This window comes from Anas acuta, chromosome 17 (genome assembly GCF_963932015.1).
Source record: "Anas acuta chromosome 17, bAnaAcu1.1, whole genome shotgun sequence".
Taxonomy (NCBI): domain Eukaryota; kingdom Metazoa; phylum Chordata; class Aves; order Anseriformes; family Anatidae; genus Anas; species Anas acuta.
This window is the reverse complement of record NC_088995.1, coordinates 14,387,098-14,405,980: the sequence shown is the minus strand read 5'-3', so window position 1 is coordinate 14,405,980 and position 18,883 is coordinate 14,387,098. Positions and strand designations below refer to the sequence as shown.

At 39.7% G+C, this 18,883-nt stretch overlaps 1 protein-coding gene across 5 annotated transcripts in view; it reads left to right on the top strand.

Annotated features, from left to right (window-relative positions):
* Positions 1-11,498: 11,498 nt before the first annotated feature.
* The window catches only part of TMEM132C (transmembrane protein 132C), a 219,828-nt gene continuing 212,443 nt past the window's right edge, over positions 11,499-18,883 (top strand). For 3 of the 5 annotated variants that reach the window (XM_068701126.1, XM_068701119.1, XM_068701117.1), the window contains exon 1: positions 11,500-12,014. Coding sequence is in view for 4 of the 5 variants with exons in the window: in XM_068701119.1 (XP_068557220.1) it covers positions 11,918-12,014 (97 nt within the window). In the remaining variant the exon portion in view is untranslated. Of the gene's footprint in view, positions 12,015-18,883 lie in introns of all 5 variants that reach the window. The other 2 variants (XM_068701121.1, XM_068701120.1) reach the window with 1 other exon arrangement.

The following is an 18,883-nucleotide window of genomic DNA, read 5'->3' as shown; positions in this document are numbered from 1 at the left end:
CTTATGCAGTTTTGTACCTCACGTAGGACAGAGTATGTCAGGCTCTAGGTGCCAATGCAATATAATGATATAATACTAGAGGAATATTATTATAATACATAAAACAGTCTATAATACATATTATTATAGACAGCATAAAATAAGTAAAAATACAATTAAATTTTAATAATAAAAATGTTTCTATTGTATTGACAATAAAACCGAAGTTTTCTATTATGCTGTCATGTATGATTTTAAATTAAGCCTCATAATAAAATTAAGAGCAAGCAAAAGCTTTCATGGCTCTTAAAAGCAGCTACAGCAAGTGATTTGAATTAACGCAGTTGATTACTGATTCAGTTAAATGTTAGATTTACAAATGAAATTAACTATTAAAAGCTAGAAAAGAATCCTTTCTTATCCCTTCTTTTCAATTCTTATAAACCTAGGATTTCACTGATACTAAGTTTCTTCCAATATATCATCCCATCTCTGTTTCAAAGTAAGGCATGAGGAACAATTGTTTGAATCTACAGGATAATTTGCCAAAAAACATAGTTTCATAATTTCTTTGGTTAAAAGGAGGCTTTTTTTTTTTTTCCATATATCCCTATGGCAGGAATTTATAAAATTTCTGAAACTTCTAGACTTACATAAATGCTGCTACTGTAATTTGGATGTTTTTAATATAAATCTTCCATATCTTTTTAACACTACTAATCTGCTCACCTAATAGTGTCTGTGGTAAAGAGTTCTGCAGACAATGCCCCTGTTCATAAGGGCAATTTAAAAATTGCTGTCTTGCAATTATATTGAATACCTCTTTGGCTTTGCATTAATTATGAAATTAATGAAATTCCTGTTTTACCTTTACATTATTATTCATTATTTATGCCTTTTGATCACCTCTACTGCAAACCATAATTTAACTGTTCTTACCCCATAGCTACTTCTGATGACAGTGCAGGAGAATGTAAGGTTGTCTCATGGAGCAGTTTTAATTTAGGTTAATATGTGTTGCTTGAACACAGTTGTGGAAATTTGGACAATTCCTACTTTGTAAACAGTGTGGGAACTGAAGGACAGATGGACATTGCTGATATATAAATTATTATGTCAGCCTTGAGTCTACCAGATCTTTGAGCAGACAGTGAAATCAAGAAAATTTAAAATAATCCCTCACCCCAAGTCTTTACAGCACTACTTTTAGGATTAACAGATAAAAATTATTTTAAGCAGAATCTATCTCTGGCACTAAATATGTAAGCTATAGTTCAATGGAAAGACAATTCTGAGCCTAAAATGTCAAATTTCTATCTTGCTACTAGGGAGAAAAGTCGTGCTGTTCTGATAGTGTGATTTATCTTTGATGTTCAAGGAGTAAACACCTATGTCTGCTTGACACATGGATCCTATTGAACTATCAATTAGAAGTGTTACATTTATGCAACCAATGCAACCTAGAACACTGATATGGAGCTAGAAGTTCAATCTATTTCTCTTTGGGAATCTTGATTTTTCTTTTCTACTAATTCCTGTTGTCAAAGACAGTCAAAAAAAAAAAAAAAAACACAAAGAAAAAAAAAAAAGTAGTAAGCGCTGTTATATAGAGAGCTTTCTCCCCTGGTCCTCTCAATCTAAACAAAACACATCACTTCAGGAAACTGAGTTGCTCTTTGTAACCGCAAAATCTGATGCATCTATGGATGGATTAATGTGGGTCCCTTGCTGAATGAGGGGGGTGTCCTGGTAACGGGAGACGCTGAGAAGACGGAGATACTGAATGCTTTCTTTCCTTCAGTCTTTGCTTCAAGGACTCCCCCCCAAGACTCCTCAACCCTGGAGGAAGGAGAAAAAGTCTGGGAAGTGGAGATCTCCCCCCTTGTTGACAAGGGAGTGGTTCGGGAGAATCTGAGTGTGCTTAATGCACACAAATCCATGGGTCCCGATGGGATGCATCCATGTGTGCTAAGGGAGTTGGCAGAGGTGATTGCCGAACCACCCTCTATCATCTTTGAAAGGTCTTGGAGAACAGGAGAGGTGTGTGAAGATTGGAGGATAGCCAGTGTCACTCCGGTCTTCAAGAAGGGCAAGAAGGAGGATCCGGGAAACTACAGGTCAGTCAGTCTCACCTCTGTCCCTGGAAAGGTATTGGAGCAGCTTGTTCTGGATGCCATTTGCAAGCAATTGGAAGAGGATAAGGTTATGAGGAGTAGTCGGCATGGATTCACCAAGGGGAAGTCGTGCTCGACCGACCTCGTTACCTTCTATGATGGCATCACCAGCTGGGTAGATGAGGGGAGAGCAGTGGATGTCATCTACCTTGACTTTAGCAAGGCTTTCGATACTGTCTCCCATGACATCCTACTAGCAAAGCTGATAAAGTGTGGGATAGAGGAGTGGGCAGTAAGGTGGGTTGAGAACTGGCTGTCTGGCTGAGCTCAAAGGGTGGTGATTGGTGACGCAGAGTCTGGCTGGAGACCTGTGACTAGCGGTGTTCCCCAGGGGTCGGTGCTGGGTCTGGTCTTGTTCAACATCTTCATCAATGAGCTTTACGAGGGAATAGTGTCTGCCCTCAGCAAGTACGCTGATGACACAAAGCTGGGAAGAGTGGCTGACACGCCAGAAGGCTGTGCTGCCATTCAGTGAGACCTGGACAGGCTGGAGAGATGGGCAGGAAGAAACCAAATGAGATTTAATAAGAACAAGTGTAGAGTCCTGCACCTGGGAAGGAATAACGGCACGTATCAGTACAGGCTGGGGGATGACCTGCTGGAGAGGAGCTCTGAGGAGAAGGACCTGGGGGTCCTGGTGGACGACAGGTTGACCATGAGCCAGCAGTGTGCCCTCGTGGCCAAGAGGGCCAATGGGATCCTGGCGTGCATTAAAAGGAGCGTGGCCAGCAGGTCAAGGGAGGTGATCCTCCCCCTCTACTCTGCCCTGGTCAGGCCTCACCTGGAGTACTGTGTCCAGTTCTGGGCTCCCCAGTACAAGAAAGACAGGGATCTCCTGGAAAGAGTCCAGTGGAGGGCCACAAAGATGATATGGGGCCTGGAGCATCTTTCCTATGAGGAAAGGCTGAGAGACCTGGAGAAAAGGCTGTTCAGTCTGGAGAAAAGAAGACTTAGAGGGGATCTCATCAATGTGTATAAATACCTGAGGTGTGGGAGACAGAGCAATTTGGCCAACCTCTTTTGAGTGGTTTGCAGGGACAGGACAAGGAGTAATGGTCACAAGATAGAGCACAGGAAGTTCCTCACCAACATACGAAAGAATTTCCTCACAGTGAGGGTGATGGAGCACTGGAAACAGGCTGCCCAGGGAGGTTGTGGAGTCTCCTCTGGAGATATTTAAGGCCCGTCTGGATGCCTACCTGGGCAGCCTGCTCTGAGGAACCTGCTTTGGCAGGGGGGTTGGACCCGATGATCTTTCAAGGTCCCTTCCAACCCCTTCAGTTTGTGATTCTGTGATTCTGTGATCTGCTACGAAAGAGGGAAGTGTAGACAGACTTACACACTCTTTCATGAGCTTCTATTGATCTCAGAGGATGTTATGAGGTGTGTGTCCTAACTCAGAGGCTGACAAACTGTAGTCTTCAAACCACGGATATTTAATGGAAACATAATAAATAGTCTGTGCTCATCTGTAGAATCATAGCGCCTATTGTTTTTACTTAAAAGTTTCATGATAAAGGCAGTGATGGTGGTTTATGCAAGAAATAATCAGGGCTGATTATACTCCATTGATACAATTACCTGCTTCACTAAAGATTCTTGAGTTAAATTCTTCCCTCATTTTAACTTTCTACCATCAGTGCCTGTGATTTCTATGGGATTGGTGACACTTACAAATCAAAGTAAAGCGAGGTTTCCTTTGTTTCTACCCTGATGTTCATGTGAATGTGCCTGGAGATGTATTCACTAAGAGCTCAGCATGGACAGTTACCACCTAAATACACTCCTTTCTTTTTCTTCTCATTAAAAATTTCTTCTAAAGTAACATGGCAATTAGCAGGCTCACATAGACCATGAAATAGGTTCATATAAAAATTACATTGAACAGGACCTCTAGAGGCTACCTAATACAACTTGCTGAGACATAAGAGTCACATCTGAGGTGGGTTCAGTGTTTCTAAATAAAACTAGAATACCCTATTAGAAGAACTTTGTAGCCTGTTGCATGCCTACTAAGCAGTTAACTAACAAAAAGGCTGAAGAGTGAACATAATATAGTGAAGTGAATTTTGACAATTTCTTTGTCTTCTGAAGACAGTCACAAAGTAAAACTTCATTCTACAAATGTTTCAATTTATGATATGATAAAAGCACTTAAAGGAAGTTCTTGACAGTGAACAGACAAGTCGTAATATAGAAGAAAGTCTGTGGGATATTCAGAAGTGCTAAGAGACTCCAACAGTCCCTGCATAAGTGTGCATAAATTCCTCAAAACCTGTCTGCGTGGCCATCTTTATCTTTTAGACACCTTTTTTTTTTTTTTTTTAGATTTGTTTCCCTAATTCTGTTTTTAAAAACAAATATGTCATAACACAAGCAAGAGTCTTCATTCTTATTGTTAAAAAGACAGCTGCATCTAGAATGTCATTACAATTATATTCATCCTTCATTTGATTTAGAAAAAAGAGACATAAGAAACGTTTAAAAGTTCTTACTCCTGGCTAGATGATTATTATTTTTTAACTAGGAATATATAATTGTATCTTCTTCATTTTACAACAGTTATTGGCCACAGTCATCAAAACAGTTCCTAAAGCAATTTGAAGCATTATACTCTTGTAAGACTGTATTTGTTTTGTAATGTTTTCTTTATAAATAATATGCATTAGGTTAGAACATTATCCTCATTAGCCTAGGGGACTGTTGAAAAGCAGCATAACTATATGAAAGATTGAATTTCAGCATTTCAGGTCCTATTATACTGGATAATTAAATGAGAGCGTCTGCTAATTGTACTGCTTCAAAGACTGACAATGGCTAGGAAGAAATAGCATGTTCCATTCATTAAGCAAGGATAATATGCTTGTTATGACCAAATAATCCATCATGATCAGAGAATGATCCGAATATTGTTTATCTGTATGCCACATTAACGAGACTTTGTGCTTTTGTACTGCTCTTGAGTACCAGATGTATTGGAAAAAAAACCACAAGTCTACTTTCTGCTCCTGCTTTTCCCTGGCATGAAGCAGACAGCCCTGGCTGATGCACGAGGGGGCACTGCTCACACTGCAGAGCAATCAGTCGCCTTCAGCAAAGCAAATGCCAAGATGGAAAACTCCACATCAATCAAAACCTTAGAACAAAACTCTCTCAGAAGAACTTGAAGCTTTAAATAAATCCACCTTAAAAAAATTTCTCTTAACCCCTGGTCAGATGCTGTCACCTCAGTTATGATTGTCAGAGAATATGGTATTAATACGACCATTCCCATGTACAGTCACAACAGATCTGGTATGTCGAATACAGATTTAGAGTCCCATAACTGATACCACGTGTTTAAAGTAATGGTTAAACTCAAGCTAAGTGTCAAAAGGTTCACCTGGATTAGCAATTTATCCTGGGCACAGCACTTTGAAGTAGCTATTCTTTTTCAGAATGCAACCTGCAACAGATGTATCCTGAGTATTTCAAAGCCTTAACTTCCAGCAAATTAAAATATGCAGTAGTACAGTTACAAACAATTTTGAAATGCATTGTATCTGACAGAATATTTGTTTCTTTAGTTAGTATATATATATTAAGACAACTAAATTACATTGAAGAAAATGTAATAGTCATTCATGATATATATATAAAGGTTGTCAAGATATTTTGATGTACATTCTTTGTGTATGGTAAAATAAGAGATGAACTAAGAGGGAACAGAAACATGTGTGGGTACATTTTTTCAACTGCTATTCATATATGTAAATGCTATGATATACACACATGAAAAACACTACATAAGACAAAGGTATTACTGGTTTATAGACTTCTATTGTAATAGAATCTAGAGATCATAAGTCATTCATCGTGGTACCTCCCAAGAGTCTGCAGTTTCAAGTTCTGGTTAGCTTGGAAAAAAAAATGGAAAAAAAAAAAAAGAAATTGCATTTACATTTTATGTTTCTGGAAGCTAATACTCCCAAATGTTACTGGTAACTTGAGTATTTACTATAATTATGGACAAAAACAAAAATTGTTTTTGAAAAACAAAATTTATACTATTATATATATACTATATATGTAGTTATACATTTTTCACTGTTTTTGAATAAAAAAAAATATAAGGAATACAACATCATTATTTATGTATAAAAACACTGGTATTTGCCTTAGAACAGATACCAATTTTGTGGATCGAGCTCATCTAAAATGTAGAAGGGTTCAAAAACAACTGGAAAAATTCAGAGGAGCAAAATCCATCAAAGACAATGATACAATTGTTGTCTCAGGAATTCTCTGAACCTCAAATCTTCAGAGCCTGAGAATGGACTGTCACTGCACACTTGTTCTCTTGTACTTTATCTCAAAGCATCTGCTTTTGGCCTCTGTCAAAAACAAGCCAGGTGAACTTTTGCTGACTTGGTGAAACTAGTATTATGATACAGATCCTTAGCACATGGAGAAAAAAAGATCAGATTCTTCAAAAACTTTACTTATTAAAAATTATGGAAAAGCTTTTGCATGAACATAGAACATTTTATTATTTAAGTGTAGAAAAATAAATTTGCATCTATCTGGCATGACGAGCCATGCATGATGGCATGACTTTTCTAAAGCTCATATCTCAGGTAAGGCACTTGCAGACGGAAATTACAATGTAGAAAAGGTTCAGAGATCACAGAATCACAGAATCACAGAATTTCTAGGTTGGAAGAGACCTCAAGATCATCGAGTCCAACCTCTGACCTAACGCTAACAGTCCCCACTAAACCATATCCCTAAGCTCTACATCTAAACGTCTTTTAAAGACTTCCAGGGATGGTGACTCCACCACTTCCCTGGGCAGCCTGTTCCAATGCCTAACAACCCTCTCAGTAAAGAAGTTCTTCCTAACATCTAACCTGAAACTCCCCTGGTGCAACTTTAGCCCATTCCCCCTTGTTCTGTCACCAGTCACGTGGGAGAACAGACCAACCCCCACCTCACTACAGCCTCCTTTGAGGTATCTGTAGAGAGCGATAAGGTCCTACATGTCTTTTAGGAAATGTCCTTTTTAAAAGACATGTTCCTACATGTCTTTTAGGAAATGTCCTTTTTAAAATGATATTCCCTTTACCTTGTAGTTTTCCTGGACCTGTTTCCCTAAAGCTTCTCGCTAATAAATTTGGCAGTCAGATGAAAGATACTTCCTTTACTTCTCTATCTATGAATAGAATTAGACAATAAATACCTAAAGCAACTGTTAGCCACCTGTTTCTTTGTCTATATTGTTCCCAAAGTTTACCTCATTTTGCCAGCAGTGTTGAATAGCAGGAGAGAAAGCCATATATTTAATCCCTTTTATATCAGTGATTTGAATACCTACTGTTTTTTGATGTCCTCTGTTATGTTTTGAGGTGTGATCTTACGGTCAAAAAAGCCTTCTCTTCAGATCTAAGACTGGAAAGCACACACCCATGACATCCCAAATTTTTGACACATGCGATGGATACATATTGCGTACATTGCTTACAGTCACAAACATAACTAGAAAAGATCACAGTAACTCCGTGAGATGGTTCCTTTTGCAAACAATGGTGCTTTATGATCCTAAGGCCTTAATAAAAACATTGGTCAACCATAAAGACGACAACACTGTGATAGAGAGATACATTTCAGATGTCCTGAATACAAACCCATGCCATGCTGTCTGCATGCGGCACAAATGAATAACTGTAAGAGATATAAGTTACATATCCATTTCAAGGAGAAAAGCTGACATTGAAGTATAAAAATATTAGTTTAAGTGGTGGGTGCAACACATATCATAGAAGACAGAAGAGGAATGATAATGCACCCTGATACAAGGATGGCATAAAACTTACGTCCTGAACATTTTTTTCACTCTATTCCATTATGTGAGCTCAGGTGTCTGGCAGGACTTGGGGTGTACCACCTTTCCTTACTTTCTGTTGGAACATTATATACATGGAGCAACACAGAATGCAGTTTTGGCATAGACGCAGTGAACTGGCCATAACCCCCTTCAAAGGATTTAAAAAGAAATCCTATATTTAAATTAAATGAGTTAAGAAAAGTATAATTTTGAATAATTACAAACAATATGTGAGAAGAGAGGTACACAATAAATTAGAAAAACATTTATTTACCTAGTGTTATTAATTTTTAAAGAATTCAAGAATACGGATGTAGCTATATGCCCATCTACTTTATAAAACTTTTTAGATCATTATCCTGTTATACACATAAAGACATTACAGAGCAAAGTAGGTGCCTTGCTTAAATTCACATGGAAAGACAAAGCCATACGTATAATATAGTGCCAAGGATAACGATATATAGCTAGCTAAAACAGCAAACAAGCTTAAGAGGCCTACGAGTAGTAGACACAGTTAGTGCTAAATGATTACATCCTTAACCACTCACATATATCAAGGACAACCTATGTTTTTTGGCTAAATTACTATTTGTCAAAAATTAGTTTTCATTAGAGACGGATTAAGACCAAGATTATAGGCTGTAATGTCTATTATACTCACTTAAATCATGAGTGTTAAACTGCTGGCAACTTCACAAACCCAACATCTGCTTTCTGAAGTTCTATAAGATTATTTCTGCTGACAAACTTATGCTTGCAGTGCAGTCTTAGGGCTGGCTGGTGGGTTTGTGAATTTATGTTGTTACTGGAAGTCTACATAGCTCAAAAGATGGCCTTTTTTTTTGTCTTAAAATGAACACGTTTTCTCATGAAGAAAAAAATGTGAAAAATTTTGTGCTTCAACTGTTTTCCTTTTTATGATGAATGTTACACATCTCTGTGCCTGGTATGAGACAAATTTATAGCTCTTTTATTGTCCAACAAAATAGCAAATTGGATAGCTGTAAGTACCTATTTTAATGTTCAGTTACCTACCCATTATGCTACTCCTCAAAGTGTATGATCATATGTTCGCCTGAGAAATGTCGGTGAGATACATTCACCATACAGAACTTCTGCATATACAGCAGGTGCACCTTCAAAATACAAATTGTACAAAATATCTCAATTTCTGCACATGGGCATAGAATTCCCCTATCAGTTGCTATCTGCATGTGGCATTATGTGCTTTGATTTGGTGCATTCTTTTTTCTGCTTTCATTTTTCATCTTGCATCAGTGAATTGGCATGTGACTTCAACATTGTGGCTGACAAAATCAAAAGAGGGTTTGGTGAGAGACCTTGATGTAGGTAGAATTTTCAGCTTGAAGGAAACTTTTGAAAAATTTAGGAGGCTTCCTGACCCTAAGAAATAAGTCAGCTTTGGCCAAGTCACATTCTATTTGTTCCTGAGAATGTTCTATATTTCCTTATGTTTACTGAAGGGAACATACTAGCCTAAACTAATGATCTTAGGCATAGCTTCTGTTGACAATTTTGGCTACAAAATATTGAATCTACAATTACAAGAAATCAAATTTCAAAGGAATAATGACAGCTGTAGCAAAATCTATTATATTTAGACATTTCTATACTTCTTCTTATCCATGAAAGCTGCTGCCAATGGGTTCCATATGAAATTTCCAAAATTTTCTTCAGATCATTTTATGCAAATAATGTTATATACACTCCAGTTTGGATAGGATAAATAGCACATAACCCTTCACGTCAATATTTCCAAATAATCTGACATTCCCTCCAATTTACATTATGTTGAAATTTTCTTTGCAATTTAAAGAAAACAAATGTTGGTACTTTATGAATGATGATTCTATTGTTTTTTGATCCCTTGGTAAAAGTTGCCTTGGAAAGGCTTTTGTCTTGACTGTATCTGCTTTCTGTTATAAATCAGATGAATTGTGTATACACATTATCTACAAATTTAAGCATAGACAGGAATAAATGTTGGTTAGCTGTTTTGTTTTACCGTTGACTGCAGGATTCTTACATTTAAAACCTCTAACAAGTATTTGTAGTGTCTACAGAATTTACAATCAAGCAGAAAATACTATAGCTGTTACATGTTTGAATTATTTTTTCATTAAGAAATATTTCTTTACATTCCTGTGAAAAAATTATCTTAGGATTGCATCCATACAATATACTTTTTTTTTTCTGTATTTGAACTAGCTGCTATTAGCATGATTTTTTTTTTTTTTTTTATATTTGAATCAGCTGTTTTTATGACAATAAAATCATGTAAACCATAACAGTCCCAAGCATGCTCCTTCATCATCACTTCCTCATCAGAAAACCCTATTTTAAAGCAGTTTTTCTTGACTTGGCTTAACAAACTGGGAACAATGTCTTGTGTAAACAATAGGCTTTACAGAATTAGCATAGACATATTTTATTTACTTAATTTAGGAAAATATCTAATGATAAACTTTGACACCTGTTTCACTGCCTGACAACAGATGGGGAGAACTTCACTAATTTTAGTTTATTAACCAGTCATAGTGGACTGTCTGTGACTCTTCACCTGAAGAATGAGGGCCTAATTTCTCAGACAAAAGCAGCGGGTTGCAAGAGGTCACCATTTTGTAGAGGGTATGTTGTTCCCTGCTTTGGGGATTTCTGCACTCAGTATTTTCTATTATGAGTAAAATATCAGAAATGATACCTGCTGGATTATCTGGATCAAGTTAAAAGATGGGAATAAAGCTGAGGCATGAGAATTACATTTAGAAGATGAAATTATGCAGAAGGAAATGGAAGTGCAAGAGGCTGGGTTGGAGATGGATGAAATCCAGGTGGGTTGAGCAGTTCTGAGGGACTAGTGGTGGCCTGTAATGGCACAGCACACAAATCAGAGTGATCAAAATCTGTCATACATTCCTCTCACTCTTTCTGGAGCGATGCATACGTGTGTAGTAATCTTTCCTGTTTTGGTAATGTTCTTTTCAATATATCTCTCACTATACCTGGACTCGAGAAGGGAGGACTGAAGACTTTGGGGTCATAGATGTCCCATTATTTCTGAGGGGGCTTCCTCTACTCCCCAGGGCCAGCCGGTCCGGGGGTGCCTTCATTCGGGTGCCCTGCCCCTCCAGTTTGCCCTTGGCACGCCAGTGGGCTGAGACTCCCCTCTCGTGCCGTGTCGGCTTGGCAAACCTCCTCTCCCCTCGCATCCCAGGCGCTGCGAGCAGCGGTCTCTCTTCAGCAGCGCTTTCCCACGGGCGCTCTTCGTGACAGGACCGTCATCGGTTCCCGCTCTGCCCCCTCAGCCTCCCGGTGCCGGGCGCTCACCCCTCAGCCCGCGGCTCTCCAGTCCCTCACGCCCCGCTCCCGGGGGAGGTCCCGTGGTTGTGGTGACAGGGGTGGTGGCACCCCCGTCCCCGGGGGCGGGCTGCTCGATGCACGCGTGGGTTCCCTGATTGGAGCCGGTCCTCCCTCAGCCCGCAGGTCACCGCCTCCGCTCCCCGCCAGGGCTGGGCTCCCCTCCTCTCAGGGAAAAGTGCGTCTGTGTGTGTGCGCGTCTGCCGCCGGCCCCCAGATAAAGGCACGGGAAGCGGAGCCGTAGCGAAAGGCGCCCGTGTTTTGTGGCGACCAGCCGGGGGGCGACTCAGCCCCTCCGTTCGGAAAGTTTTCCTCGGCGGGGCCAGGGGTTCCGGCAGCCGCTGACCACCCCCCCCCCCCTCCGGCTCTGGGGCAGGGCTTCGAGGGGCCGGCATGGGCAGGAGCCCCTCGCGGTGCTGAGCGGGGTCTCGGTGTGTGCCTGCGGCGATGGCGAGCTAGCGGGGCGGCGGTGGCCGAGCCTCCCGGAGCCGCTCCTGGGACGTGTCCGGGTCTCGGCGGCATGGCGGGGGCTGACCGCGGCGCAGTGCCCCGCCGGGCGGCTCTCAGCCCGCTGCGGGCGGCCCGCAGCCTGCTCCTGGCGGCCCTGCTCCGCGGAGGTAAGCGGGGGGGGCCGCGGGGTGGTCGCGATCGCGCTCGGGCTGAGCTGGGTGAAGCCCTTCAAGCTGGCCGTTCGCTTTCCGCCGCGGCTGCGTGTGGGCTGAATTCCTCCTTTTTCCTCTTTATTTCCTTTATCTCCTCTCCCCGTCTTTATTTTCCCTTTTAAAATCCTCTCTCTTACTCCTCTGTCTTACAGTTTCGCCCCCCTCTCTCTCATCCCCGTGTTTATGTGCATAGGAGAGAACCTTGTGAGCTTGCATCTGGCTGAAATGGGAAACGGGGAAAGTTTCCTTCCTCCCCGCCTCGGCGGTGGTGGTGTGTGCACACATCTCGGAGATCCCGCCGGAGCAAAGGGCCCTTCTGCGTGGGAGGTGGGCCGGGGCCAGCGTCGGACGGGACGGGTAGCGGAGAAAGCTCCGAGGCACCAGGGGAGCAGTGGCAGTGTTAATTAAGATCGTAGAATAGCATCTTTTAAGTGAAGCAGGAGTTGTACAGGGATAGCTCTAGATAATGGCTAGAAGCCCTATTACCTGGGCTGGGCAAGGTGGCTGTTACCTGGGTTACGGGGCCAGCCGAGGGCTGTGGTCACAGGAGGTCATTTGGGTGGTCTGCTGCTGCCTCTGGTCACTGGGCTTCTGGGGCCAGAGTCACCTGGACAAAGGCAAGTCCACTCTGAAGCGACTCATGGTTTCTATGTGGAATTATAGGTGACCGCCATGTCTCCATGTCTGGTGATCGTGCTCAGACCATATTAGTTGTGGACATCTGAACACAGCACCTACCCCTTGCATTTTGGGGGGATGGAAACTTGTCAAGGTCTTTGTGATTCCAGCTGTTGTGGTCATCCCTGGGCAATAAGAAATATATATGTATATTTCTCTTATTTCCATTGTTAGTGGTGCTAATTGCATGGCCTCTTAATGCCAGTCATTTTAATATAGTACATTAAAACTAATGTACATCCAAGTGAGTCAATGTGCTGTGAAAGTGCTGATGTGAAGAATCTGAAATATGGGGTTTTGTTTGGGTTGCTTCAGTCTGGAGGTGAGAGTCCTATTAGCCACATGCTCACCTTCAGAGTCTGCAGGAGATTAAGACTTGTACAAAGGGTTTGGCATTTTTTTCTAGGGCAATATTTCTCTTCTGCCGTGCAGCTTTTACAGTCACAAATGCATCTTCTCCAATAATCATTTGCATTAGACTTAATAGAGTTAGGCACTCATATATGGACACTTGCTGTCTGAAAGTATTTTTACGAGAGAAATATGTAGGTGCTGCTTCTTAAGGATGGGAGACAGTGCTACAGTGAGAGGTTATAAACAACCCAGCCTCGTTAAGCTGTTTCTCTGTGCTGGAACCTGGGTCAACGTTGACTCAGCTGTGCTGTAAAGTCAGCAGTGGTGCCACAGCCAGCTGCTACCAGCAGCAGCTGCTAGGAGTTGCTGGGCTGTGTTCTTTGTGAATAAAAGAGAAAATATTACTTTCCTTCAGGGAAGAAAAGCAGAGCTTCTGAGCAGAGAATTTGCCTCACAGCATTGCAAGGTGCAGTACAGTTTAGAAAAGAGACAGTTAATTAAACTTATTTAATAAGGTGTTTGTATGGTTTCCTTGTGTGGCCTTAACAAGTATTTCATTTGCACTCCCCTTGTGTATTTGCACTCCTTTGGTTGGTGTGTTAGGATAGTGATTGTTCTTGAGAGCCAAAGTCCAACTAAATGAAAGACAGTTTTTAGCTTACAAGTGAAAACATCTGTAAATGTGCTGAGAAATTTACTAATATAGACAAGTTGTCATTTGCTATTTAAAGAAATACATTTACTTCTCTGAACTCATTAGCATCTCCTATCAGGCCTGAATTTCTGAGAAAACTTTCCTGAAACGTTGCCTTAGGCCTCGGTGTGCCATTGTTCTGTGGTTATTATCAGGATAATAATGTTAATTCATTCAATCTCAAGAAAGAAGCTTGGCATTTAATTTAAGCCATGCCTCTAGTCAGACCAAGATGTATAAAAAGTCAGTGTACAGAAGTGTTCTTGCATTTAGGTACACGCGCATGCTATTCATACCAATTATTGGATGCTTTTTCTCTAGGTGGAGAGTGTGTGAAATCATATTTATGCAAGTAAATACCAAGTACGCATATATATTCCTTTCAGGAAATGACTTCTTTTCAGCAAAGTGCTAATGCGTGTGCTTAAGCCTCTTTATAGGCAATAGGAGGTATTGACGAGCCTGAAGTTAGATATTTTAAATTTTTGTTTGAATTGGAGCATAAGTATGAAGGCAAGTGTACAGCTCTTTTTCATTGTATAATGCATAGATGACTGGGAATTCTGTGCCGTATTATCTGTGAACTAAAACAGAATAATAGAAACCAGAAATACAGAAAGTCCTGAAAATGAGTTTGGGGATGTAGAGCTAGAGGATTGGTTCACTTGCATGAGAAGTAGGTGCATGCAAGAGAGAACATGAGCAGATGGTACATCTGCATAGAGTAACAGGAATTTTAGATGCTTAAATAGCCTTTGTACAAAAATGCAGGCACAGTTATGCGTCCAGAGGTTGGTGTAGCACCTGGTTTGGCTCTGCTATTGCTTATATCAAAATCATGTAATGAGATCTTGTTTCAGTTACAGTGATGTGGGAACTGATTGAAGCTCTTTATTGTGAACTTTATTTTCTTCCAATTTTAAATTGTTCAAGCAGTTAGGTGGCTTTTTTATATGTTATTTTGGAAGATCAGTAGCATGGCATACCTCAGTGTTATGGAATGTTTCCTAGATTTTCTTTCTCAATTTCATCATGTTAGCAGTAGCTAAGAACACAGCAGGTGACTTGCATTATGTTAAATTATAACTGCACAGCGTTTAAGTGACTAATCTAAGATATAACACTGTCAAAATGTAGACAGTGCTATTAATATTCTGACTTTTCATATTTAATAGCAGATCTTAAGGTTTATTAGACACTGTACTTAGTGAAATATGCAACAGTTGTATTATAAATGTCTGTTCAAGCATGTGTCTAACTGTATGACCACGTGATATAAATGTCATACCAGTAATCACTTCTCTAATATGTGGCTGGCTCCTGAATTGTGGAGCTAAGTATTTGTGCCAGATGTGGAACTTTCCTATGTATGAAATCAAATAATGAACAGCACAGCATTAAGTTTTCTTAAGTTGCTAAATATTAGTAAGCAATGGTAAGCTATGTTCACTGAGATTAAAGGATATGGATTTTAAGAGTTGGGATTTAGTTCTGCATTTTTGAACTCTACTGATGACGCAGTGGTTCAGCACCACTGAAAAGTTGTCTTGTAAAGAATAGCTAGAAGCTCTATAAATAATGGTAAACTTGTTAGAAGTGTTGGCACACAAACTTTCCTAGGCAGGGTTTTCAAGGTAACGCCCCTCTGCAGTAAATATCTCAGAGCTGTTGTCCCTAGCTGTGATTAGGGTCATGTCTCTTCAAGGCAGTTAGTCTAGAGACAAGTTTGAAATCTTCAGTGTGACCACACCACAGAAGAGGTGTTGGATTTGTTGCACTGCTCTAATTTTCAAGTTTTTGGTAAACTCTTCGATTTGATCATATGTTGTGTGCCAGTTTGTGCTGGCACACAGAGAGTTTTGGCAGTAGTTCGTGTCTGACAGGCGGCACTTAGATGTGTCCTAGCTGCTGTGACAGAGACAAAAAAGCCCTGTGAGATAAAAGAGGTAAAGTAAAATAGTAACAAGTTGAGAGAACTCCAGGGAAATGTGTAAAGACAGCTATAGAAAATCATCTAATATGGATACCAAAAAGCTGAACTGAGGATGTAAGACAGAAAGCAAACATATTGTGGGTGAATGATGAAAATAACACCCATCAGTTTGAAGGAGATGTTTAGTGCATACAGGGTGGGTTTGATGCCAAAGAGGAGAGGGGATTTAGTGAAAGGAAAGCTGTTTAGCAGGAATCAGATGCTGCCTCTGCTGTCAGGAATACTGCTGCCTTGCTGTCCGAGTGTTGATCAGTCATTTCCTTCTTACTTTCCTGGGCTCTTGTTCACTGTGCTCAACTTTTTCTTGGTTTGATAGTTTTTGATCCTGGTTTGGCTGGGACCTTTTTATTTTTTTAATATCTAAATGCTGCGATGATACAAATACAGAAAATAATCTGTGATACTATAAGATGCAAAATCTGGGTGTTTGAAATTTGGATGCTCTGTCCTTCATAGTGATATGCAATAACTTACTGGCCAGAAAACCTGCCGTTGTCTAGGTCAAACTCTTGTCCTGACTTGCTCTTGCAGGCCTGAGTCTTTTATATTTTATTCAGCCTTCTTTGCAGACTCAGTACCCTAGCAAAACAGTTTCACAGTGTTCAGCTCTTCAAGCAGTTATACTGTTTTGTGTCCTGTGGGCTGGCTCAGGCTCTAGTGACAGATGTGACCCCTTTGAAACAGGGACGGACAAATGGTGCATTGAAAGTTCATAGCTTCTGCAGTCTCCTCACTTAGAGGTATCTAATAAAAGCCTGTGGATGCATCTAGCTCGGGAAATAAATTTACTCCAGTAATGCCTGTGTTTGTTTTAGTTAGTAAATAGAAATACTCTCTCTTTATTTGTTCACATTTTTGGGGTCAATACACAGCCTCAGGTCACCGTTTTCAGTTCTATATAGTGAAATGACCCAGCAAGTTTACTCTTCCATTTTCTTTGCTGTTCTAAAGCATATTAATCTATTGAGCTTGAATTCCATAAACAATGTCATCCCCATCACTAAAATTACAGGCATCTTTGCACCATCGGTCAATTAGCTGAATTTTTCTTTAGGGAAGTACATTTGGACTAAGTGGTCCTTTGCCACCACACTTCAGAAATGTGCTAATGTCTTACTATTGCATCACTGACATCTTGGGTCAGTAACTTTGTGTGCAGAGACAACCTCTTTTGGCACTTCTTTTGCTTGAATAGCACAGATCATACTAATCATAGTTCCACTGTCATTATTAAAAGTGTTCTTTTACAACTGCAGCTTCAGCAGCTTGACAGATGTAAATGGCTAGGTGAGTCTCCTTAATTGAATGCTGCTTTTATTATGTACTGCAGTAAGAATTTAATCTGATTTTACCATCCACTGGTGCTACAAGTGTCATGTCTAAGGTCAAGCACCTTTTTTGATGTTTCTTCTCATGCAGCATTTTCAAACATCTTCTACAAACTTTATTAAAGATGCAATTTTGTAGAAGGACACTATTCTGTAATGGTGTCATACTTCTATCATAAAGTTAGCAGAGTACTATTCTATTTGTTAATTTCTGTTGCTAACAGAATTTGGGTGTTCAGTGCTTTTTGTTATATAGCTTAAGAATGGGCAATGCAAACTTGCTGCAAGGGAAGACAGAATTAAGTGAATTGGCCTTTTCAATAACTTGAGGCAAACTAAGTAACAATATAATGATGAGGGATTTGGCATTTGTGTGAAAACTTTGAACTTAAACAAGAATAAAATCTGGGGGAGAACTTCCTCTTTTTGGAAAGACACTTTAAAAGAAGTTTATGCTTTTGACTAGAATAAATCCTTAATGGTCTCCTCAGCACATGCAAAAAGTCAGCTTCTCTGTGCATGAACAGGAAGTCTTAAGTAAATAAAAGGTAAGCTGATATCCCCTGATATTGATGCAACAGAGGGGTGGTCCACTAGATTCTGCTCTTTAACTGCAACATAGAATCACAGATGTTGAAATGTATCTACAATGATACATCTAATGTTGTATTGCTTAGGTAATTGCTATGTTTCTTTGGTTGATTAAAAAAAAAATCAGGTGAACTGTTCTTTCTTCAAAAATATTTAAAAACTGATAAGATTACAAAACAAAATGGGGAGAAAGGGGTAAAAAGTTTTTTTTTTTTTTTTTTTTTTACTTTGTGAAAGATTCCTTTAAAAATTATCAAAGCAAAATTTAGATGCAAGCACAATTTCTTTACTTCTAGTAAATGTATTCAAACATGAATTGACAATAGCATAGATACTAACAATGTGCTCTATATAGTATTTTTCTATAATATTGTTTTCATATTGCAGAAATGAATCAGCTCAATATGACTACTATGAAAGGATTTCTCATTCAAATGTCTTCTGAAAAGCATTTTACCTTTACATAACAATTTAGCTTTTTTCTTCCCATTGAAAATGAAAACAAACTTCAAAATGTTACAGTTTCCGTCCTTGTGAAATTCCTTTTTCCAGCCAGTTGTATTGCTTGAGGGTACTGTTCCTCACCAGCTTGAGCCAATGTAAATTGGTGTTGCCAGATTTCTGCCCTTGCCCAAACTGAACAACCCTGGTTTTGTGCCACCACTGGCATGCATTCCTCTCTAAGCTGCTTCAGGATGATAAAGCACATACAATATTTTTTTCATAAAGGACAAGTTTGTATAACCGTGGGATCAACTGACTGCTTATGTAAGCAAAAGCAGGAGGGGAAAAAAAAATGATAGGTCCAAGTTGGGGAGAAATGGCTTAAGTAATTACGGTACTGCAGCCTAACACTTACAGCAATATGGCTTTAATTTCTTCATGTGACAACACAGTAAGAGAAGAGATTATACGAATTACTTACATTATATATCCAATGCAGGATATTAAATGCTGAGAGTTAGAGAATGAATACTTGGTGAACCACACAGCTTTAATTTTTATTTTTATTTTTTGTACTGGGTGTTTTTTCTCATGTTGATCCTATATAAATAAGTGATGTTTACATTAATGTAGTGCCGTTTCTACACACAGGTAGAATGTGTTTTTGATGACTAAATTGTTTTGTTGAATTAAAGACAAAATAAAAAACAAAACCTCCCATCAACAGTTTTTTTGGTCTATT